The sequence below is a fragment of the Mobula hypostoma genome, chromosome 3 (genome assembly GCF_963921235.1).
Source record: "Mobula hypostoma chromosome 3, sMobHyp1.1, whole genome shotgun sequence".
Classification (NCBI taxonomy): domain Eukaryota; kingdom Metazoa; phylum Chordata; class Chondrichthyes; order Myliobatiformes; family Myliobatidae; genus Mobula; species Mobula hypostoma.
In genome coordinates this window covers 178804768-178829891 of record NC_086099.1, presented here as the reverse complement: position 1 = coordinate 178829891, position 25124 = coordinate 178804768, and the positions used below count along the sequence as shown (strand labels likewise).

Here is a 25124-nt window from a genome sequence, read left to right as displayed (position 1 = left end):
CAAAAAAAGTTTTCAATGATTCATGCAACAACCCTTTTACATGATGGTAGCAAATTTTCACTGCTTGCATTTTTATTTAAAGTGAATTAAGGACATAAGGACTGACAAATATATGTAAGTAGACACTTCTGTAAAATTAATCCATTTCAGCACTGAATATATTCAACGATTCATAGAACAAAGAACCGGGTAGCACAGGATCATGCCCTTTGGCCTATGACATCTGTGCTGACCATAATGCAAATTCAGACCAATCCCATCTGGCTGTATGTGGTCGATATCCCTTCATTCTTTGCCTGTTCATGTGCTTGTGTGAACCCTTTTAAAAGCTGGTATCATATCTGCTTCAGCTTCTTCCCACAACAGTGCCATCGGGTACCTACCACTTGCTGTGTTAAACACTGGCTTCATAAATCTCTTTCAACCTTGCTCCCTTTCATCTTAAAGCAAGTATTTGACATTTCCACCCAGAGGGAAAAGAAAACTTTGGCTCTTTAACAATTTGGGTCAACTCTTAAAGAACAAAAACAAATCAAGAAAATAGCCCGGATCCCCTTCATTTATCTGGGATACTATGGTGCTTAATTGGGACAGGAGACTGATGCCGAACAGTTTCTAACTAACGTCAGCCACATGTTATGTTGTGTGGCCATTAGACACCACATTGTGCTTACAGCGAACAGATTTTAAATAATGTCACTTGTTTGTGTTCAAAAGCAGTAACTTTTGTCACTGACAGTCGAAGACTAATAAGCAGTAAGACAATTTGGAACTGATTTGCTCACCATGGTTTCAAGCATTTGAGCTCGGAGATGCCAGAAACAGTTGAGAGTGCAAATGAAATGATTTCACAACTTCAACAAGTAAAAAAGTATGAAGAATTTGAAGGTATTGACAATCATCTTGAATGCTGTAATGAAAATGAAGATTTGGAGGATGCAATCATCAAAGGCATTGTATGAAGGCAGTCCATTATCTGCACTGGGTGTTTGTGCTGATCTTGATCATTTACAGTCAATCCCAAGTACATGGCAGTGTACATAGCAGTAATAACTATTAGGAGCTAATACAGCTTTATTCTACTGTAGTAGTTTGGTAGTGTTCTAATCTATTTAAATACATAATTTGTTACTCAGTGGTATGGAAGTTTGTCTTTTCTATACCTTTTTAACTATTTCAATGAACTTTGGCTAATTGGGGCAACTGCTTAATTGGACTAAAACGTACTAGCCCCAATGTGTCCCAATTAACCGGAATGCACTGTGCTTGTATCAGGTTGCCCCTCAGCCTTTGCTGCTCAGAAAAAAAAATCCAAATTGACTTATTGATTTTTATTTATTTATTGAGATACAGCATGGAGTAGGCCCTTGCAGACCTTTGAGCCACGCTACCTAGCAACCCTTAATTTAACCGTAGCCTAATCATGGGACAATTTACAATGACTAATTATCTGACCATACAGTACGTCTTTGGACAGTGAGAGGAAACCGGAGCACCAAGAGGAAACCCACGTGGTCACAGGGAGAACGTACAAACTCCTTTGTGCAAACTCTCTTTATAGCTAGTACTCTCTAATCCAAGCAAAACACTGGTAAATAGTTTCTGCACACTCTCCAAAGCCTCTGCATCCTTTTTGTAATGCAGTAGCACCCTGAACTGCACAAACTATGCTGCTAACTAAAGTATATACAACTGCAACAAAACGTCCTGACTGTTAAGTATACTGGACATCTTGCGTACCATCCTATCACTTTGAGAGCTATGGACTAAGATCCCGCTGTACATTAATGCTTCTAAAAATCCTGCTATTTACTCTATACTTTCCTCTTACATTTGATCTTCAAAACTGCAAAACTAAACAATTATTTGGATTGAATTGCATTTTCTATTTCTCTGCTTCATTTTCCAACTAGTCTATATTCCTGCTAACAACATTCCTCAATATCCACAATTCCATCAATTATCAAGTTATCTGAAAATTTACTAATTAGTACACCTACATTTTCATTCAAATTATTAATATACTATACAGTATATCACAAACAACAGAGGTCCCAGCACTGACCTCTGCAGAACACCACTGGTCCAGACCTCTGGTCAGAATATCAGTCCTCCACCATTATCCCGTCTTCTATGACCAAGCCCATTTTGAATCCAACCTATCAAGTCTCCCAGGATCCTATGTGCCTTAATCTTCTGGATCAACCAACCATGAGAGACTTTGACAAAACACTTTATTAATATCTAGCCTTCAACAATTACCTTCAATACCTCCTCCAAAAACTCAATCAGAATCAGGTTTAATATCTCTGGCAGTTGTCAGTGGCAGCAGCACAATGCAACAAAATGATATAGGAATAAATAAATTACACTAAGTATATATATAATAAATAGTTAAATTAAAAATAGTGCAAAAACAGAAATAATAAAAGAGAGGCAGTATTCATGGATTTAATGTTCATTTAGGAATCAGATGGCAGAGAAGCAGCTGGTTGTGAATGGCTGAGTGTGTGCCTTCAGGCTTCTGTACCTCCTTCCTAATGGTAACAGTGAGAAGAGGGCATGTCCTGGGTGAAGGGGGTCCTTAATGATGGACACTGTCTTTCTGAGACACCACTCCTTTAAGATATCTTGGATCACAGAGGCTAGTACCCAAGATGGAGCTGAATAATTTTACAACTTTCTGTAGTTTTTAACAATAGCACCACCCCCCCCCCAATACCAGACAGTGATGCAGCCTGTTAGAATGCTCTCCACGGTACGTCTGTAAAAGTTTTTGAGTGTCTTAGGTGACAAATCAAATCTCCTCAAGCTCCAAATATAGCCGCTATCTTGCCTTCTTTCTAGCTACATCGAAATGTTAGGACTAGGTTAGATCTTCTTGATACCCAGGAAGTTGAAAATGCTCGCTCTCTCCCCTTCGGATTCCTGTATGAGGATTGGTTCGTAATCCCTCCTTTTATCCTTTGAGGCCCACAATTAGCTCTTTGGCTTTGCTGGCATTGAGTGCCAAGGTTTTTGCTATAACACCAACTCAACTAACTGGTATATCTCGCTCCTGTATGCATTACCATCTGAAATTCTGCCAACAATGGTTGTATAATCAGCAAATTTATAGATGCAGTTTGAGCTATGCCTAGTCACATAGTCATGGGTGTGGAGAAAGTAGAGCAGTGGGCTAAGCACACATCCCTGTGGAGCATCAGTGTCAATTGTCAGTGAGGTGCAGATGTTATTTCCAATCCGTACAGATTGTGGTCTTCCAGTTAGGAAATCAAGGATCCAATTGCAGAGGGAGGTACAGAGACCAAGGTTTGGTAGCTTATCGATCAGGACTGTAGGAATGGTGGTGTTAAACTGTGCTATAGTCAATGAACAGCATCCTGACATAGGTGTTTGTATTGTCCATGTGATATACAGCCATGTGAAACCATTGAGATTGCGTCTGCTGTGGACCTTTGTGGTAATTGGTAAATTGCAGTGTGTCAAGGCCTTACTGAGGCAGGAGTTGATTCTGGCCATAAACAAATTCTCAAAGCATTTCATCATTGTAGATATGAGTACTACTGGATGATAGTCATTAAGGCAGCTCACACTACTTTTCTTGGGCACTGGTATAATTGTTGCCCTTTTGAAGCAGGTGGGAACTTCTGACAATAGAAATGAGAGGCTGAAAATATCCTTGAATACACCCATTAGTTGGTTAGCACAAGTTTTCAGAGCCTTACCAGGTACTCTATCGGGGCCTGCCAACTTGCTAGGTTTGCCCTTGTAAAACAGCCTGGCATCAGACTCCGAGACAGAGATCGCAAGTCACCAGGTGCAACAAGGATCTTCACAGCTGTAGTTATATTCTCCCTTTCAAAGCGGGCATAGAAGGCATTGAGTTCATCTGGCATGAAGAATTGCTGCCATTCATGCCAACGAATTTTGCTGTGTAAGTAGTAATGTCCTGCAAACCCTGCCAGAGACATGACCAAGTCCATTTTGAATCCAACCTACCAAGTCTCCCAGAATCCTATGTGCTTTAACCTTCTGGATTAGCCAACCACGAGAGACCTTGACAAAAAACTTCACTAATGTCCTGCCTTCAACAATTACCTTTATTATCTCCTCAAAAAACTCAATCAAGTCTGTAAGATATGACTTCCCTCATGCAAATCCATACTGATTGTCAAAATAAGTCAACATTTTCAAAATATTAGTGGATCGAATATTCTCCAATAATTTCCCTACCACTGTTGTAAAGCTTAAAGTCCTATAATTTTCTGGTTTGCCCTTAGTGTCTTTATTAAATAGAAAAACATTACTGGCATTTTCCAATGCTCTGGGTCATCGCCTGTGATAAAAGAACCTACAAAGATCTGTCAAAATTCCACAAATTTCTTCTTTTGCCTCTCTCAGTAACCCAGGATAGATCCCATCAGGCATTAGGGACTTACTGGCCAGTTTTTCTTTCAGGACACAAGACCTCCTCCTCTTGATGTCCGCATGCCCTAGAGTATCAGCTTACCCCTGCCTGATCTTGTTGTTCTCCTTCCTTGCGATTACCAATGTGAACGCCGATGTGAAGTACCTTTTTCCACTGGCTCCAAGCATAAATTCTCTTCTTTGTCCTCGAGTCATCCTACTTCTTTCTGGTTACCCTCTTGATTTAACTGTACGTATAAAATGCTTGGGACATTTTAATCCTACTCACCAAGGGCTTTTCATGGCTGTTTAAGCACTCCTGATTCCCTGTTTAAATTCCTTCTTGCTTCCTTTATATTCTTCAAAGTTCCTTTCCAATTTTAGCTTTCTAAACCATTCATATGTTTCCTTTTTCTTTTTGACTAAAGCCGCCAACCTTACTGAAATACAAAGTTTCAAAGATTTTACCTCTGTATTTAAATAGACGCCTCCTTATTCTGAAGCCTACTTCTCATTTTAGATCTGCGTATGAGGAAATGCCCCACCAATCTCCTTCAGATTCACACGTGCTCCATTGAGGCCAACTCTCATTTATCTGGATACAATACCCCAGGGCCCTTTCATCATGAAGGTAGTTTGTATCCAACTCTGTGAAGCCTGTCCTGTGCAGTGACCTTCCCTACTGAATGCCTTTTGGAAATCTATACTGCCTCTTAAATACACACTGGATTCCGCTAGCAAAGGCAGACACTAATGATGGAATTCAGCACCACTTCAGAGTGGTGACATAGCCATCAAGTCCATCAAGGGAAAGAGCATTTGAGCATAAAGGCCTCAGGTCTGGTACAAAATCTATGGTCTATTAGCAGCAGTGATCCCTGCCCCTCTAAATTATCTGAGGACTGGACTATCAACAGCAAATCTCAAAACACTGAAAAATTATTAACAATCGTGTACCTGGAAAATCTTCCAAGTTCCCTGGAAGAATAAGTGAACCAATATCAATGTCATCTCCCACAACAGCATTCCCAACATAGGGCCCTGGTTACACCCAGGCAGCTATTTTGGAAAGGGCAAGTACTTTACATGTCCAATACTGGACTCTTTGCAGATACGCTATCTGTGTTTCTAGGAAGAGATTACCACAACTCAAAGATTCAAGGATCTGCTCAAAATTTCCTTGAATAACGTTACACTCCACGGACACTGGGAACATTTGCTCAGTCTGTTCAAAGTGGAAAAGGAGGGCTCAAGATGATATTGAGAGCATTAAGTCCTTGCACCAGGAGCAGAGAGGCCCTGCATCGGTGGTGGAATTAGTGCACCACTTCACAAAGTACACGTCTGCCTGGCCAAACAGCCCCCTCCTAACCCAATTGTGGAAGAGTCTGGCATTCCTACATTAGGCTTATCAACCGCCACAAAGCACAAAAACTAGAGTGGAGCCAAGTCATCTCTAACCTGGAAGAACTGCCTAAGAGATAGAGGAAGAAGGAGGTATCAATTGGGTTTCACATCGAACCTGGTTTAGGATCTGAAAAATAACTCCTCAGAGGGGTTTCAACAGGGTGTCACTCCACTGCGATACCACATGCTGTGGAGGCTGGTATTGAGAAACTTGGCGCCAACCAGTGCCATGTATATTTGGGACAGCTACATTTGACTATAAATGCTTGGACATCAACACCCAGGACATTACCATCAGGAAGGAGGTACAGAAGCCTGAAGGCACACACTCAGTGATTTAGGAACAGCTTCTTCCCCTCTGCCATCTGATTTCTAAATGGGCATTGAATCCATGAACATTACCTCACTACTTTTTTTTAATTTCTGTTTTTGGACTGCTTATTTTAATTGAAATCTTTTAATACACATATATACTTACTGAAATTCAGTTTTCTTTATTTATCATGGACTGCATTGTACTGCTGTCACTAAATTAACAAATTTCACGACATATGCCAGTGATATTAAACCTGATTCTGAAAGTTCAATACTGTCATTTAAAGTGATTTGTACCGACACACAGTGATGCATGCAAGAAACTGAAAAGCCAGTCTAGAGTAACAAAACTCAGTAACGTTTTCCCCAGGATGAATAGAAAAGATCATGATACATACAGGGGACTTTGTGCAAGGTAGTTACTTATACCTCTTCCTGTCAATTTTCAACCTTAATTTCTTTGCCTCATGGTTGAACTGCCTGTAAAATGTCGACCTATGCAAACAACAAGCAACTAGATACAACTTGGAGAGTTAAATATTTACATTTCCAAGCAGCTCTCCCATAATGTCGCCTGTGGATAGTCTACAGTGCAACTGCAATTGTGTAACAACTGGCCTCGTATACTCTTTTGAACAATAACACCTCTTTGCACAGTTAAATATAACTAAATACCATAAGTGGTCATAAAACACCAAAGCACTTAAAGATCATTTGGGAAATGGCTGCAATATTGGTCACAGTGTTGGGTTTTAAACAGCATTTTACAAGAGTAAAAGCAGAAAGGTTTGTGCCTTCTCGTGTGTGGCAGCCAATGAAATACATTCTGAGATTACCAAGAAGGACATTGATGTTTTGGAGGGTTATATAACTGAAAGATGCTTCAGAAATAGGAGGTCTGGAACCAGTGGGAGGAAATGGCCGAAATAACTTTGTATTGTATCTCACCTCCTCAGAATATCTCAAAGCTTCACAAAAACGGTGCTTTCAACACTTTGTGACATCTATAAAATGAATAGAATTAGAACTTAACTGTTTTAAAGTTGGAAATCAAACTTCTGAGCTTATTTTGTGACAAATAAAACCAAATATTCTAGCTTCTGCATATTTTCTATCCATATGACTTAAATTTTCTGCATTCAAACTCACATTTAAATAAACAAAAAATATTGCATCAGAGAATTTTTTGTGCAACCTTGATGTGTACTGGTCAAGTAATACAAGCCAAGTGATCTTATACAGATGTACACGAGAAGCTAGATGTTGCATTACTCCATGAACTCCACAATGTCGTAAGCTGCTGTCAATCTCTTGAAGGCAAGAAACTCAGTTTTAAGTAAGCACTCTATGTTGCCACAGTTTATTTTCCCTTGAGAATAGATGTCAGATTTCTGTCTTTATTTACATTTTTTAACAAGTAATTTCAATTAGCAGTTATAGGCTTTCTAACTCATGTGTCAAGTACTCCCGTACACTTGTAGTGCTATTTAAAAATATATATTTAGAGATACAGCATGGTAAGAGGCCCCTCCAGCCCAACAAGCCCAAATGTTTACACCTGTGACCAATTAACCTACTAACACACATGTCTATGGATTGTGGGAGGAAACCAGAGCACCCAGAGAAAACCCATGTGGTCACAGTTAGAAGGTACTGACTCCTTACAGACAGTGGCAGAATTGAACCCAGGTCCCTGGTGCGGTAACAATGTCCTGCTAACCGCTATGCCACCGTGCCATAATTTAATGTGGGTAAATTCATCTGAGGCTAAAAAAGGATCTAGTGCTTTTCCGGCGTATATGACGAATAAACTCTTCTTGGGCTTCAAGCCAGGTACAGGTATCGATTATAACAGATGTTTCCTTAAGAAACTCTGCCATCTTTGAAGAAGATGGTCGACACCTGTACCCAGCTTGAAGCCTGAGAGAGTTTATTTGTCATTTGAGGCTGTTTATCTCAGAGAAATTAAACTGATTCTGATGTTGTTGGATTCCTTTGCTTCTTTTCAGAAAGTGACAAGGAAGTATGAGTGTGAAGAAATGCATAAATCCAATTACACACACACACACACACACACACGGTGTGCAGTATTGCTCATGGCAAGGTGCAGCAGCTATTGCGCCAGCACAGCTAGGCAAGTGGAGGAGCTACATGGTGACGCAGTTAGTAGCCAACTGCAGCAACTCAGTTTCAATCCTGATACCCTTGGTGTAGAATTTGCATACTTTCCCAATGACTGTGTGGGTTTCCTTCCAAGTACTCTAGGTTCCTCCCATATCCAACAAATCTCCCCAGTGTAGGCGGGTGGTAGTACTGATAAAACTGCGTGGAAAATAGTGAATAGGGAAAATGTGATTCCTCTGTAATCTGGCATTAACTGAGTGGGCTGTAAGGCTGCCTTCTATCTGAAAGGAAATCAGGACAACATGAATTTTTTTAAGAAAAAGGACAAGGGCATTATACCACAGAAAGAGAATGTTATTATTTTAGAGCTATGATTTGTCGCTTAATGTCACTACATTTGGTATTTTTCCCCGAATCAACGGAAGTTAAGTTATAGAACCTTACAGCAGAAAATGAACCAATTTTTGCCCATCTTAAATGTGTTGGTTCTTCGAAAGAATTGTCCATTTGGATTTCTCACCAAATTTCCGTAAAATTCTTCTCCAATCTCTCGGCATAGCTGAAGACCATCATCCCTGGGTTCAATATTGTTTTGGAAGAAAGAAGCCCAAAATTGTTCAAAACGTCAGCTGAAACTTGACCCGTAATGTTCAGTTTAACATGGCTTTCTTGATTTTGTATTCAAGCAGTTTCCCATACATTTTCTTAACTGTGCTATCAACTTATTTTGAAACTTTCAAATACAGTGAAACTATTTCACTCTAGCAGTTCTCTGAGTAATAATATTATGCTGCTTTTTTATCTTGTTTGTCCCTGATTTTTTGGTTACCTACAATTAATTGCTTCTGCCATCTATTTGTCCTTCCCACTCCCACACACATATTCTAATACCCAAGCCCAGTGTGTTTTTATATATCCAGTAATGGTTTCAACTTTAAAATCACTGGAGGATCCTTTCTCTTCAGTTCGAAAACACAACTGATATTTATACCTTAACTACAAATTATGATCATTCCCTTCATCCTAATTGCCTCTATTTACTAACTTAGAATTTGATATTTTACTAAATACCAATATAATATATAGAAAATGTTGGAAAGACTCAGGCCAGACAGCACAAGTGGAAAGGAAGGGCAGAATTACTATTAACTTGTTTCACCTGCTACAGATCAGCTGGATGTGTTGAGTGTTTCCACCATTTTGCATTTGATTTCATGTTGCTTCCAATGCTTGGAGTTTCATGAAATTAATTTTCATTTGTTAAATGCCAACTGGTTGTAGATTTCTGCAATCAAAACATTTTTAGTCTGTACTGCAGAAATTGCTGGCTAGTGTTAAGGATAATCGAAAATCGGCACAGGTTTACTTGTCTGATGATATGTCATCTATTTCTGGGAAATGTGTCATCCATTTAGTTTAGGTTGGAATGCTTTTCACAGTTGGTTTGGATAGGCCTGCAAGACCTGCATCTGACTGTTACTGACCCACATATTGCAGAAGGTAAACTGGTGCATAACTGGGTGAACAATAGAGGAGGACAGAACTGGTACGATACATAACCCCATTTCCCAGGAACACTAAGATTCTATTTCTATCTATCTGTCGTAGATTTGAAACAAAACTGAATTGTTAGCAAACAAATCAGTTGAGTAAAACATACCGCTGATCAAATGGGACGAGAATATAGAGGCAAATGGGTCAGTATCCATCATCAGAGATACCTACTATCCAGGCCACGCTCTCCTCTTGCTGCTGCCACCAGGAAGATGGTACAGGAGCCTTGGATCCCGCACCATCAGATTCAGGAGCAGTTATTACCCTTCAGCCATCAGGACCCAGAACTCGGCTCCCCTCAACACTGGACTGATTCCACCGCCAGGGACTCTACAACTCGTCTTCTCAATATCTTCAGCGTTTTGTGCTAAATATCTTTTGTGTTTGTCTTCTTTTGCCCGTTGGTTATTTGACAGTCTTTGTGTGTAGTTTTTAATTGATCCTATTGTGCTTATTTCTATCTACTGTGAATGCCTGCAAGAAATCGAATATCGGCAGTATACGGTGACATGTACTCTGATAACAAATTTACTTCGAACTTTGGATTTCAGTTATTGGGAGAGCGAAGGGCCATTTTCCTGTTCTGTGCCCCAAAGCCATATAGCACTTTATTTGGAATTGTTATGGTAGTCTTCCAAATATCTCCTAAGCTTCCCATTGACAGGGCTACAACAGTTACATTAATTGAAAGAACAAAGCTATCCATCACAATATTGTCATTTCTGTTCAAAGACCCGACTGTACACCAGCTATGTGCACTTACTTTTTCCACGGTCATGCTCCGTGTTTCAGGCGAGTGAGTTTCACCCACGTAGAATCCTGCCCCCGAAATGACATGGACACCAGTTTCCTGAGAAAGGCGCCGGAGAGTTTTCACATCTCTGCAAATCCCCGTCGTTGTGTTTTCCACAATGGTTCCACCACCCATCTTCTTAAAATGCAACAGCTCCTCTTTCACCACTTCAGGTTCCTCGTTCAATATGAGATTACTTTTGTGACTGTACGGGTTCTGTTTGAGCCAATACAAGTTATTCATGGATATCGGCATTTCCGAGTACTCTTCTTGACCAGGGAGTGGTGGAAAGTAGCAAACCGCAAAAGACAAGGCCAAATGCTCGTGAGTCAGGGTGCGACCCAACTGGCTAGGATCGATCAGACCCAGCACAGTCTGAACTTTCCCACTTAACCCTGGCATCTTCTTGCAATGTACCTGAAAACTAGCAACAGCAATCGATTAGGCGTTGTTTGCTTGCAATCCCACGACCTTGCTATTCCTCTGTGATTTAACTAGAGCTGAATTTTTTAAAAAAGGGGGCAGTTAAAATGAGTTCGCAACGTCAAAGGATAGCCTGAAATCATCGTAAGGCTAGAATGTAATGCAATGTCAAACCGGAGTGGCTAGTTTTTAGCACTCTTTGAACGCAACAGATTAAAGATACGTCATAAAACGTATTATAAACTATTTATAGCTGTTCCATATAGCATCAACTTTCTAGAGAGGGAGGCAAAAATCAGCAATTTATTTATTTTAGTCCGGCAGAACATGTTCACTCGTGTTTAACTTGCACTTTCACCTGCTAAGTAACGAAACATTGCCGTCGGAACACGGTAGCACAGTTTAGATCTCGATTTACCTGCCCCTGACCAGCTCGAGGTCCCGGGAGCTCCCGTCCAGCCTGTCTGTCAATCTCCAGTTCCGGGTATCGCGGTGCCGACCGTCTGTCAAGCGCTCGCGGATCCGCACTTCGCCAATCGGCGCCACGTTTGCTCTCGCGAGTTTTCCCTTCTACTTTGGGGATTAACGTAATCCCGCTGAAATGTTGTGAACGGATCTCCAATGGCCGAGTTGTGACAGAAAGTCATCGATTTCAAACGTTAATTCGAGTTCCCGCTTTGCAGATGCTGCTTAAAGTCCCGAGTATACCCTTACTCTTTATCTGTATTTGAGATTTGCGGCACCTGGGGTATTCCGCTTTTGGGATTTTCCTTCTCTGTTCTTGGGCTTTGTGTCTTGCAAATTACTGTTCAAACAAGGTAATTTTCCTAAAAATGGAAGTACTGCATATGCTGGAAACGAAGGCAGTAAATTCTCAAAAAAAAAGACGAAAGAGAAACAATTTCCAGGTCAAAGACACCTCAGTAGAATTAGGAAGGTTGGATAGTCTTAAGTTGCAGAAACAGGACAAGGGTCCCTGAAGGATGGCCAACAATTTCAGTGGACACAGATCTTCCTGGTAAATAGATCTGTGATGGCCACTTACTGGAAAATACTCAACATTCAGACAGCATCTGTTAGAATCATTTGCTGAGTTAGCCCGCAGGAAAATGTACCTTAGGGTTGTAGGTGGTGACATACATGTACTCTGATAATAAAATTTACCTTGAATCAACCACTTCCTTTCTCTTCACAATTTTCCCATGGAATTAGAGATGTACGGCATTCACCTTGGTTTCACAACCAAGCAGCAAACAATTTGCAGAGCTAACTCGATGGGCTGAATGGTCTATTTCCACTCCTGTGACTTATGGTCCAACTCAGTGTGTTGAGCGGCATTTGAGGAGATACTGGAATTGTTGATGGTTTTGAATTAAACGCTGCAATATCAGGTCCTTTCCTCAACAATTCCTTTCCTTCCATAGTGAGCCCATTGAGAGGTTAAAATATATACAATCATAGAAACCCTTGACCTCTACTAGCTGGAAGGACAAAGCATGGAAGTTTCCCTTGAAGCAACACACTGACTTGACTTGGAAGGATATCGTCAGTTTCCCTCAAGGTGTCATCTCGATCCCAGGAACTCAGTTGCAGACAAGGAATCACGTTTAAAATAGTTATGAAAAATTTCTTCCTCAAAAAGTCATGAATCTTTGAAATTTGTCAGGCCTGTGCCCACTGACACCTCCCAGACTGCACCAAGCTAATAGGATTCACTTGGCACTCATTCCAGACTCATCACCTGCAGCCTATTGAAAGCCACTTTTCATCCACAGTTCATTTTCACTCATTAAACCAGCTGGTTTCAACCACTTGCTCCTAGCGTTCACTCTTCGTACCTAAAGTTTACCTCATTGCCAGTTGTGTTTAGGTTCTGCTCTCTCTTGTTTAGTGCCCCCACATGGCTTGCTATTTAGCAGTCTCTCCTCAAAGGTGTCGTTCACTGCTGCATCATCTCTGCTGCCCTGTTTTTCCACATTTCCTAACAGGATGAATGTCACACTGATTGACCCAGCAGGGTATGCTCACCTGAAGGAAATCAGCTGCTGACGTGAGCACACGATTCAGAAGCAGCAGGAAACAAATGACCATCGGCTTGCCAATGTCTTCCAACTCTCTGCTTCGGCACAGCAGCTCGTCACCAGCTCACTTTGTGCCTCTGAGACCCAGATTCCTGTGCCCAAAGGTTCAGTGGATCTCCAGCTCAATGCCACGACTTCCTGTCCCAGTGCTTCTTACTCTTTAAGCTCCAGTCGTCCCTGTATTCTGTGGACCAGGCCAAGATCACCTTCCTTATCTCTTTTGACTGGGGAAGCCTCGATCTGGGCTGCTGCTAAATGGGACAACAAAATCACCATTTGCAATAGATACGAGGATTCCACTGCTGAGATGCACCAGGTTTTCGACCACTTGAGAAGTGGAAGGGAGGCAGCAGGTTTGATAATTCACCTGCGTCATACAGGGCTATGCAGTAGGGTAATTCTGGGCGGTTTCTAGAGTAGGTTACAAGGTCGGCACAACATTGTGGGCCGAAGGGCCTGTAATGTATTGTTGACTTCTATGATTCTATGATTCATGCTCTGTACTAATTACACTGGAATTCAGTACCCTCATGGCTGAGTGCAGCCAGAATGCAGAAGCGGCTGTTCATCCATTACCATCACAGCCTCTCAGAGTACTTGAAAGATGAGTTGTCTACCCAGGAGATATACATCGACCTTGAATGCCTCATCAGTCTGGCTCTCCGTATTGACAAGTGGCTTATGAAACAAACCTCCCAGTCATCACCCGGATCCCTAGTTCTGTTCCCTGAACCAGTTCAGGTTGCAAACGCCCCAAAATCAACGCATACAGAACCCACGCCATTAGGGACAGCTCCCTTAATCCTCCAAGAATGCGAGCATTGGTGAAGAAACAACTCATGTGCCTATTGTGGAACAGCCAACCAGCAATGCATCAAATGGCATCTCTAGGTGGAAAGGAGGGCCTTCTATCTGGCAAAATCTCCCAGCACCATAGGCTGCCTCACTCTCTCTGCCTTCCTCTAGACTCCGTAGGGTCTACATGCACAGGATGCTCTGGGGGATTCTGACACAGCAGGCAACTTTCTGGATTGGATTCTATGTATTGGGCTTGGACTCCCTACTGAATCTATCTCTCGCCCCTTCAGCATCGTGGTTATTTACAGATGTCTCCTAGGGTCCCTTAGTCAGAAGGTGCACATGGCCTATGCACATGAGCCGTGGAGAGCGCCGCAAGTCCATTCCATTACTTCACATCGTATCTCCTCTCATCTGGGTTACCCCTGGTTCTCCACTCACAACTCTCCCTTTGCCTGGTCATCAGTACACTGCTGAGCTGGGGACCCACCTGTCAGACTGCCCACTTGCAACCTCAGTTAACTTCGTGCTGTAAATCTGTGGAGACTGAGGAAACCCTCAACCTCATCAAACTCCCCCAGGAGTTAGTCACAGCATTAGTCATCAACTTCAGTAAAAGGGATGCCAGCAACCTGCCACCTCCCAGACCACGTGATTGACCTTCTCCCAGGCACCACCCCTCCAAAAGGCTGTCTGTTCTCCCTCTCGCCTCCTCAGGTCCAAGCCACATTGCTGAAGCACCACAGCACAGCTTCATTCACCTATCCAGTCCCCAGCCAGTGCAGGATTTTCCTTTGTCAAAAAGATAAATGGAGTTCTTCATTCCTGCATTGAGTACCATGGACTCAACAGAATCACCATTAAGAACTGATGCCCTCACCCCTTGATGGACAGTGCATTTGAAACACACAAGGCCCAGGTTTCACCAAACTGGATCTATGGAGCATTTACAACCTGATCTGCATCCAGCAAGGGAATGAGTGGAAGATGGCTGTCATGTCCGTTCAGTCCTTCGGCATTTCCTCAAAAGCCAGCAATACTGCAAGTTAGAAAAATTCGAGTTCCACACCCCAGTCATTTCCTTCTTGGGTTACATCCTTTCTCCCCAAGGCACAACCATGGACCCAGAGATAATATGCGCCATCATTGAGTGTCCCCGACCACACACCCTCATACAGTTACAACTCTTCTTGGGCTTTGCCAAATTCTACCACTCTTTCATCAGAAACTATAGTCAAATCACTGCTCCTCTCACCTCCCTCACCAAGTCACCTACCTCAGGCACTGCCTGGTCCACTGTAGCGGACCACACTTTCGAAGATCTCAAGAGACACATCACCACCACTCCCATTCTCCATCATCCGAACTAGACCAGACCTCATGTGGTTGAGGTGGACGCATTTGACGTAGGCGACAGGGCCTTCCTCTCTCAGCGAGGATGGATGGGAAGGCACGCCCCTGTGCCACCTTCTCACAGAAGTTCAAACCTACCAAGTGGCATTATGGATCAGAGGAGAGAGAGCTATCTGCTATCAAACGGGTCTTGGAGGAATGGAAATACTGGCTGATGGGAACCATCAAACTCTTCCTGATCTGGACCGCTGACAGACCCTCATAGCTATACAACAGACACACCAACTCAACTGACATTAGGTTCACTGGACCCTCTTCTCTGAGCAATTCAACTTCTCCATCTCCTACCAACCGAGTTCCAAAAACGCAAAGGCGGATGCCTTGTCACGACAGTTCGACCCAGCTAAAACAGAGACCAATCCTTAACACATGGTTCCATCTTTTTAGATCCTCACCCGTGATCTTGGAAACCAGATCTGACAGGCCCTATAGCACAAGTCTGCTCTGGCCAACACCACATGTATGTGCCGATGGCTATGCACGCCCTCCATTGGTCCCACTGCTCACCCCTATTTTGCCATCCAAGCACACGACAGACTCTGGATTTTCTGCAACACTGGATCTGTTGGCCCAACACATCACCATGGATTTGCCACCTTGCAATTGGGCCATGGTGATTCTGACAGCGGTGGACCAATTCCCCAAGGTGGCCCACTTCATGAACCCCCCCTCACCGAGCTTCCATCAGCCGCTGAGAAGGCACACCTGGTTCTCCAGCATGTAGTTTGTCTCCATGGCTTCCCTCAGGACATTGTGTTGGATCGGGGCTCACAATACATCTTCCTCTTCTGGCAAACTTTCTGCTCCCACCTCCGCACCTCAGTGAGTTTGTCATCCGCCTATCATCTGCAGGTCAATGTTCAGTCAGAAGAATGCACTCAACAAGTGGATAAATACCCATGATGCTTCACCACTCCTAACTCTACCACACGGAGGAAGTATTTTCTCTGGACTGAATGGTCCCACAATCTACACACCTCCTCTGCCATGGATCTGTCACTGTTTGAAGTGCTTCCTGGCTACCAACCCTCTTCGTTCCCCAAGGAGGAGCCAATGGTTGAGGTCCTGTCCACCAGCGCCTTGGTTTGCCACCACCGAAATGCTTGGAGAAAGACACAGAGCTACCAACTGCATCTGCAGTCACCAGGACAACCGCCGATGGTGACCAGCAAGACTACTCCGGCTTGGGGAATGTGTCTGGCTGTCCACCCAGGATCTGCCCCTGCTCACCAGTTAGTTGCTCCCTTCAGGATACCCATTCACATCAATCCGGTCACTTTCCATCTCTAGCTGCCACTATTTTTCAGGCTCACACATGCCCTGCCTCAAGCCATTTGTCTATGGACCACTCACCCTTCCTAAGCCTGAAGCTCTGGAAACTAGGGTGGTGGAAGGTGGTCCAGTGTAGGTCGTTTGCCGGTTGATGGATTCACGTCACTCTGACTGATAAGTGAAGTACCTGGTCAGTGGGAAGGGTATGGTCTGGAAGAGAGGTCTTGGGTGTCATCCAGTTACATCTTCGATCCTTCACTCATTGATGAGTTCCACTGAAGTCATCTGGATCACCCTGGGCCGTCAGGGATTAGCCATTGGGGTGGGTCCTGTTAGGTCTGCTCCCAATGATACTTCCCAGCCTTCACATGCAGGCACCTCCCTTCCTGCACCCAGCTAGTAGGAGTCACCTGACCCCCATTCCAGACTCATCACCTGCAGCCTATTACCATCATTACTCATCCATAGTCCTTGTTCACTCATCGAACCAGTTGGTCTCAACCTGTTGCTTCTAGCCTTCACTCTCCCTACCTGAAGGTTACCTCGTTGCCCATTGTGCTCAGGTTCTGTTCTGTTCTTGTTCAGTGTCTCCTCATGGTTTCTTGTCTTGTGGTCTATTATTAAAGTTATTGGTCACTGCTGAATCGTCTCCAGTTTTTGGCTCAAGCCTCCTCCACATTTCCTGACAGAATTCTCCATCCCAGAAAGTTGTGGTGGCTGAGTCACTGAATATATATTGAGAAAGGGAGATGGAGTTATAGCCTGTAGAGGGGCAGGGGTTATAAGGCAATTGTAGGAAAGTAAAGCTGAGCTCAGATCAGACATATTCAAAATGAATAACAGGGCATACCCATGTGACCATAACTGCTCCAATTTCTTCTGTTCTTAAATATTGACTAATTTCTGCTTCAAATGCCAAATTTTAAAATGAATGTCACACCTTTTGATATAAATTCTTATTTCTTGGTGTCAACTTTAAACACAGAGCAGAATTTATTCTGCAGTGGACTTCAAACTTGGAGACAGGGTTCAATTTGCAAATAAGTTCTGTTCTAAGTAACCAAGGCTTAAATTCTTCCCTTTATAGTCTGTCATCTCCCAGCCACAAAAAAAAATCAACTTCTGTTGCTGTTCTTTATCTTTTTCTGTTCCTATTACATTATCTTTTCATAACTTTAAACATTTCAGTTTCACTTAAAAAAACTTATGTCAATTTTTTTTTGTATTTGTGTTTCCTCTTGTCAGGCAGAATTCTAACAAATTTACATTGTACTCTTTCTAATGCTTCAATAGAACCCTTATTGTTTAGAGTACAATACTGCACATAGCACACTAATAGGAATCGTGTTTTTAACCGAACATCATATTCATATGCTCGATACAATCTTAAATTCAATTAAATATTGTTTTATCAATCTGAGATGCTGTTATTGATATATTTTAATAATCTCTGAACTTGAACCACAATTCCCTTGCTCTTCCAAAGTCTATTTCCATTTAAGATTTTTTTAAAATGTGTAACTTCCTGAATTTCCGAGCTCCTCATTTACATTTCACTTCAGATGAATGTGAATTCCACTTCTCACTTATTCCTTTATCTTCTCAAAATTCTTTTGAGCCACAGAAGATTAACTCTATTCTGGATTATCTAAAACATTTTGCCTGATCCCTCTTAAATTTTATCCTAATTTTTCAGATACACAGTAAAAGCGGGATATTGCTGCACACTTACAAATTTTAAAATCTATGCTTCAGAGCAGCGAATTTTTTGAAAGCTTATCCGACCAATGTTAAATTGTATTTTCCACTTTTTAATTCACACCCTTTGATCTGCTATAGTAAAGGAGATTCTTCCTCAAGTCCATTTTGCAGCGGGATGCATAGATACAGGACTTCACGGCTTAAGATAACATGCCTGGCTGGAGATCTCAGCTAATCACACCAGAACCCAGAATATTTCTGAACCAGACTCAACGTTGGGCAGACCTCAGTTTGCAAAGTTTAGAGATCCATGGCACACAGAAAAAAGCACTTGCACAGGCACAGGATTATTTCATTTTTATATGTCTTTGTGCGTGAAAAGAGCTGGCTGATGTACAACAAGCATATATAGCAATTGGTCGATTCCTGAGATGTTGCTTCTGATTGCCTGATGGGCCGTTTTAAGATGATGATTGAGTGTATAGGTGATATTCTCGACCACTAGTATTGCCTCATCAATTGTCTCTTTGAATCCTTGTGGGTCACAGTGCACACTAAGTTCCGTAACCTTTGCTGATCAAAACCTTTCTTTTGCATTGGCCCTCCACTACCCATACAGTCAATTAGGATGTAGCAGTACCTGGTGGGTCATATACCTTACCACCTCCTCCTGTTCCACCAGGTTATACCCATTGGCTGTGACTGTGAATGAATTATACAGAAAATGGAGCTTTTGTTATAAACAGGTCATTATTCAGTATGACATTTTTTCAGAGACAGAGACAATCTCTTAAGACTATAACATAGACTATAAGATATAGGAGCAGAATCAGGCCTTTTTTCCAATTTTTCTCTCAGCCCCAATCTCCTGTATCCCTTCATGCCCTGACCAATCAAGAATCTATCAATCTCTACTTTAAATATACAAAAAGACTTGGCCTCCACAGCTGCCTGTGGCAAAGAATTCCACAGATTCACTACTCTCTAGCTAAAGAAATTCCTCCTCATCTCCATTCAAAAAGGATGCTGCTCTATTCTGAGGCTGCGTCCTCATGTCTTAGACTCTCCCACCATAGGAAACATCCTCCCCATATCCACACTATGAACACCTTTCATCATTCAATAGGTTTCAATGAGGTCACCCTCATTCTTCTGAATTCTAGTGAATACAGGCCCAGAGCCATCAAACTCTCTTCATATGACAAGCCATTCAAGCCTGGAATCATTTTCGTGAGCCTCCTTTAAACCTTCTCCAGTTGCAGCACATCCTTTCTAAGATAAAAGGCCCAAACCTGCTCACAATACTCCAAGCGAGGCCTCACCAGTGCTTTATAAAGTCTCAACATTACATCCTTGTCACTAGTGCTTTATAAAGTTTCAACATTACATCCTTAAAATAGAAGTATGTAGGGTATCGCTCTGCAAAATTGCATACTTAAAATGGGAGCACATCTCAACTGACAGGAACCCCTCTGAATAGACAATAGGTGCAGGAGTAGGCCATTCGGCCCTTCGAGCCAGCACTGTCATTCACTGTGATCATGGCTGATCATCCACAATCAGTATCCAGTTCCTGCCTTATCCCCATAACCTCTGATTCTGCTATCTTTAAGAGCTCTATCCACCTCTTTCTTGAAAGCATCCAGAGACTTGGCCTCCACAGCCTTCTGGGGCAGAGCATTCCATATATCCACCACTCTCAGGGTGAAAAAGTTTTTCCTCAACTCCGTTCTAAATGGCCTACCTCTTATTCTTAAACTGTGGCCTCTGGTTCTGGACTCACCCATCAGCGGGAACATACTTCCTGCCTCCAGCATGTCCAATCCCTTAATAATCTTATATGTTTCAATAAGATCCCCTCTTAGCCTTCTAAATTCCAGAGTATACAAGCCCAGTCGCTCCAATCTTTCGACATATGACAGTCCCGCCATCCCGGGAATTAACCTTGTGAACCTATGCTGCACTCCCTCAATAGCAAGAATGTCCTTCCTGAAATTTGGAGACCAAAACTACACACAGTACTCCAGGTGTGGTCTCACCAGGGCCCTGTACAGCTGCAGTAGGACCTCTTTGCTCCTATACTCAATTCCCCTTGTTATGAAGGTCAGCATGCCATTAGCTTTCTTCACTGCCTGCTGTACTTGCATGTTTGCATTCAGTGACTGATGTACAAGAACACCTAGATCTCATTGTATTGCCCCTTTTCCGAACTTGACTCCATTTAGATAATAATCTGCCTTCCTGTTCTTGCCACCAAAATGGATAACCTCACATTTATCCACATTAAACTGCATCTGCCCACTCACCCAGCCTGTCCAAATCACCCTGCATTCTCATAACATCCTCCTCACATTTCACACTGCCACCCAGCTTTGTGTACTCGACAAATTTGCTAATGTTACTTTTAATTCCCTCATCTAAATCATTAATATATATTGTAAACAGCTGCGGTCCCAGCACTGAACCCTGCGGTACCCCACTGGTCACCGCCTGCCATTCTGAAAGGGACCCATTAATCACTACTCTTTGTTTTCTGTCAGCCAATCAATTTTCAATCCATGTCAGTACTCTGTCCGCAATACCGTGTGCCCTAATTTTGCGCAATAATCTCCTATTTGCCTTTATATTTGTCTTTCTGGGCAATCAAGACAACCTCAATAGCTCTCTTCAGATCATACTGTGTACTCAGGCAGCTCATCTTGTGTTAGACTGAAGGCTTGTTCTCATTTATATTAACTTATTGCTACTTGCGTGCCATAATTCCTGAAAGAAGTCCCATGCCCAACAATCCCTAACACCATTGATGATTACAAGTTCATGCTCTCAAGTAGGAAGTATCACTGGAAGAATCATTCTTTCATTACTACTGAAGTACCTGAAGTAAAATGATCATTTTTCAATTTGACTGCAGCTGTGGAATATGATAAAGCCTCATCATTTGGGACCTTGATAGGCCCAAGGCATCTTTTATTTTCCTTCAAAATTGTGATGCTTTTATTCTCTTTTTTGAAGAGTGGGTAATATTTAAGTGCTGTAATAAAAATTCATTAATTATACATTAGAGATTCCAGTGTTGTTACAATGTATTATAGTCATTTTTTGGTTAAATTAATGAAAGGAGAAAGATGTGGTTTAGTATGAGTATTCCACACAGGATGACAAGATTACTTTTCTACGCTCGTCACCAGCTGGCTATTTCTCATAATCCCTTTTTATTGGCAACACAGCCATTTCTGGCATTTCAGGATCTTTGAAGGCCGAAAGAAACTTCATTACTTGGATAAGTAAGTTTATCCATAGTAGATAATGGTTAACATTGACGAAGCTTCCTCATAGATATATAAATGCAGATCTGTTGAAAAATGGTTAATTAATAGGTTAGAATTTTCTAAATAAACTAATATGACTTATTTTCTGGCTTCTGATGATTCAGCACAATTGCAAGCATCAGGGAAAGCTGCGGATGACCATTTCATAAATAAAATCATATTTTTAAATAATTACTGTCACAACATTTTGATAATCTACTTTAATTGTAGATTCAAAAAAATACTCTATTTCTAATTCCTGTTTCTTATGACAGTTTTGTACAATGCTGATTGGTGAATTCTGGGTTCCATGTGTTCTAATTAAAGAACTGTTTCTTCATAACATTAGTATCACATTATGCAAAAAAAGTGAAAATTAATGAACTAAGATTTATTTTAAATGAATGATGGCAAATTGAAGAAGTTACCTATGCCATGCCAACGTAGCAGTTAGTGCAACACTATCACAGCGTGGGGCGTTCTGAAATTTGGAGTTCAATTCCCGTGTTGTCCTGTAAGGAGTCTCTGTATATCCTGCTTGTGGGATGTGTGGGTTTTCATCGGGTCCTCCAGTTTCCTCCCATGGTCCAAAGATGTACTGGTTAGGTTAATTGGTCATTGTAAATTTTTCCGTTATTAGGTTAGAGTTAAACGAGTTTGTCGCGCCGGGGGGGTGGTGTGGCTGCTGACGTGGCATGGCTCGAAGGGCTAAAAGGGCCTATTTTGTGCCTGATTGCTAAATAATAAATAAATAAATTTACTCATTATATGCAGACTGAGATCCAAAGCTAACAAGTCGTATTTCTTGGATTAACGTTGAATGCATCACTGTTCCACTTGCAGCGTTTAATTCTCACTGCACAGTCACAATCATGATTATGATTACTTCAAAAATGTGAAAGCCCGCTGTCAGTGGGTATCATGGAACTCAAAGCTGATGAAATTGAAGTCTTATTCTCCATTACTCTAAACCCCATACAAATAGCTTTATTACACAATAAATTTTAAATCAAACCTGTCTTATTGAAACAGTCTATGTAAACAGGCAAATGAGTAAAACTGAAGTATGAGTTAAGCATATTAACACATCTATTAAAATGAAGACTAGGCAATTGGAAATAAATGTATTAACTGAGCAATGCTGTCGTGGTAACAATAATTCAACCCGATACATAGACAGAAAATAATCACCAACTTGGGCAACATTATTACTTATGGAAAGAGATTTATTCCAGACTGAACAATACTTATGTAACATGGAAAGGCTAGGCTAATTTTTGTGGTTGGTAAAATTGTCCTTTCAGATTTATTCCAGCAGAAGCATAAGCAATGACTAATAGAAACAATGCTACATTATGTACCCGAACAACCAACCTATAACTCTACAAGGGAAATTCCCCATTACCTCAAGGAAAATTTGCCATAGGCTTTGAATAGTTCTTGTCTGTTTCAATTTCATTGAAATCACAATTCATTTCTTAGAGTAATAGGAATTGTATTCTGGTTTATTATGTTGGATTACAGAGGAACATATACATCTGCTGCAGGTAGCAACTGAAAATCCCACTGTCAAACTCACTTCTCTTTCAATGCTTACCTTGTAACATACTGTTTTGAAGCAAAACATTCTAACAAAGGAAGATATAGCTCTGCAGAGTAGAGGCCATTGGAAATTTATAGACCTCAGTGATACTAATTGGAAGTATTTTACTGAGCAAATTGCTCAATCAAAGTGCTCACACACATGGAAGCATTTGTTCCAGCCACTTCAAGTCATCAGTTTAAATTCCCCTGGTTTCTTCTTCATTTTATATATAGAATGTGAACTCCTCAAGGACACAGCATTTCAAGAATTCTAAATATGTTTGGGAAGAAAGATATCTCATCTCCAGATCTGGAATTGCTGGCTGGCAGATGTATAGACTCCCCTCAGTCACTGATAGTCTTCCAGCTATGGGCCAACTCCAGAACCATGATCCATTCTTGACTAGAAGCCACATAAGCTCTGAACACTACCGAGACACAGTGTGGCATAATAAGAATGTTATATCATTCTCTAGTCCTATTGAAATTAAAATCAGTAATGATGAGTGAGGAAATTCACCAGCAACTGGAATATTTCTTGATACAAAGAAAACTGTTCTGGTTGATGCAATTGAGTTATATACGCTTTCAGAATTCCTCAAAGCAGTGTTCTAGATTCAACTAACATTAGCAGTGAAATTCCATCTGTCATCATGCCAGGTGGGACTGCTTAGTGCTGATTATGTTCAGGTCCTCAGATAATAAAGCAATCTACACAGCAAGATCCCTGCAATAAATACTTAATGATATGAAAGATTCTTACCCACATGTGCTGGGCATTAATTAGAGAGAAACTCTCATTAAGCTTATTTTAACATTCTGTGACATTATTGTCATAAAATGCACTACTATTAATACATATAAATTTCCAAAACAAACCACAAAATCGCCATGGCCATTAAAGCTAGTCGGAGACCAAATATTCCTTGATGAGTGGCTTGCCTGCAACCTTCCTGGAGTCTTGGCAAGATATTGTCACTGAGATTGAATACTCTCCATTTGCCCAGATGCAGGATCTACAAAAAAAAACAACCCAAAGTGAAAACAAGGTAGCCTGTTTAATTTGCCTAATCACAGTTCTTTATGCTACCAGTGTACTGTGTCTATAGTGTCTATCAGCATCACTAAATGACATGTAGAAGGCAATGATAATCCCAGTGCCAAAGAAGAGCAAGGTGTCATGCCTGAATGACTATCAACCTGTGGCTCTGACATCAATTGCTATGAAGCGCTTCGAGAGATTGGTTATGGCACACATCAACCACAGCGTACCGGTCAGCCTCGATGCTTTGCAATTCGCCTACCAGAGCAACAGGTCAATGGCAGATGCCATCTCTCTGGCCCTACATTCCTCCTTAGAACACCTGGAGAATAAAGACGCATACGTAAGGCTCCTTTTCATTGACTATAGCTCTGCCTTTAATACCATCATTCCAAATAAACTGATTCCTAAGCTCCGGAACCTGGGCCTTGGCACTCAGATCTGCAGCTGGATCTTCAACTTCCTCACAGACAGGACCCAGGCTGTAAAAATAGGGGACAAGCTCTCCTCTACAATCACTCTGAGCACCAGTGCCCCACAAGGCTGTGTACTCAGCCCCCTGCTTTACTCACTGTACACCCATGATTGTGTAGCCAAGTTTCCGTCAAACTCAATATATAAGTTTGCTGATGACACAACAATTGTAGGCCGTATCTCAGGTAATGATGAGTTTGAGTACAGAGAGGAAATTAAGAACCTGGTGGCATGGTGCGACGACAATAACCTATTCCTCAACATCAGCAAGACAAGGGAATTGGTTGTTGACTTCAGAAGGAGTAGTGGACTGCACGACCCAATTTATATCAGTGGTGAGCAAGTGAAACAGGTCAAAAGCTTTAAGTTCCTCGGGGTCAATATCACAAATGACCTGACTTGGTCCAACCAAGCAGAGTCTACTG

The 25124-nt window shown here is 41.8% G+C and overlaps 1 protein-coding gene across 3 annotated transcripts in view; it reads right to left on the bottom strand.

Moving 5' to 3' along the window:
* pter (phosphotriesterase related) overlaps positions 1-11554 on the bottom strand; it is a 50763-nt gene extending 39209 nt beyond the window's left edge. For 2 of the 3 annotated variants that reach the window (XM_063044175.1, XM_063044177.1), the window contains exons 1-2: positions 11445-11554; positions 10574-11027 (exon numbers count right to left, since the gene is read on the bottom strand). In XM_063044175.1, coding sequence (XP_062900245.1) covers positions 10574-11005 — 432 coding nt within the window. In that variant the 5' untranslated portion in view covers positions 11006-11027; positions 11445-11554. The remainder of the gene's footprint in view (positions 1-10573; positions 11028-11444) is intronic. The other variant, XM_063044176.1, reaches the window with a different exon arrangement.
* Between the last annotated feature and the right edge of the window lie 13570 nt (positions 11555-25124).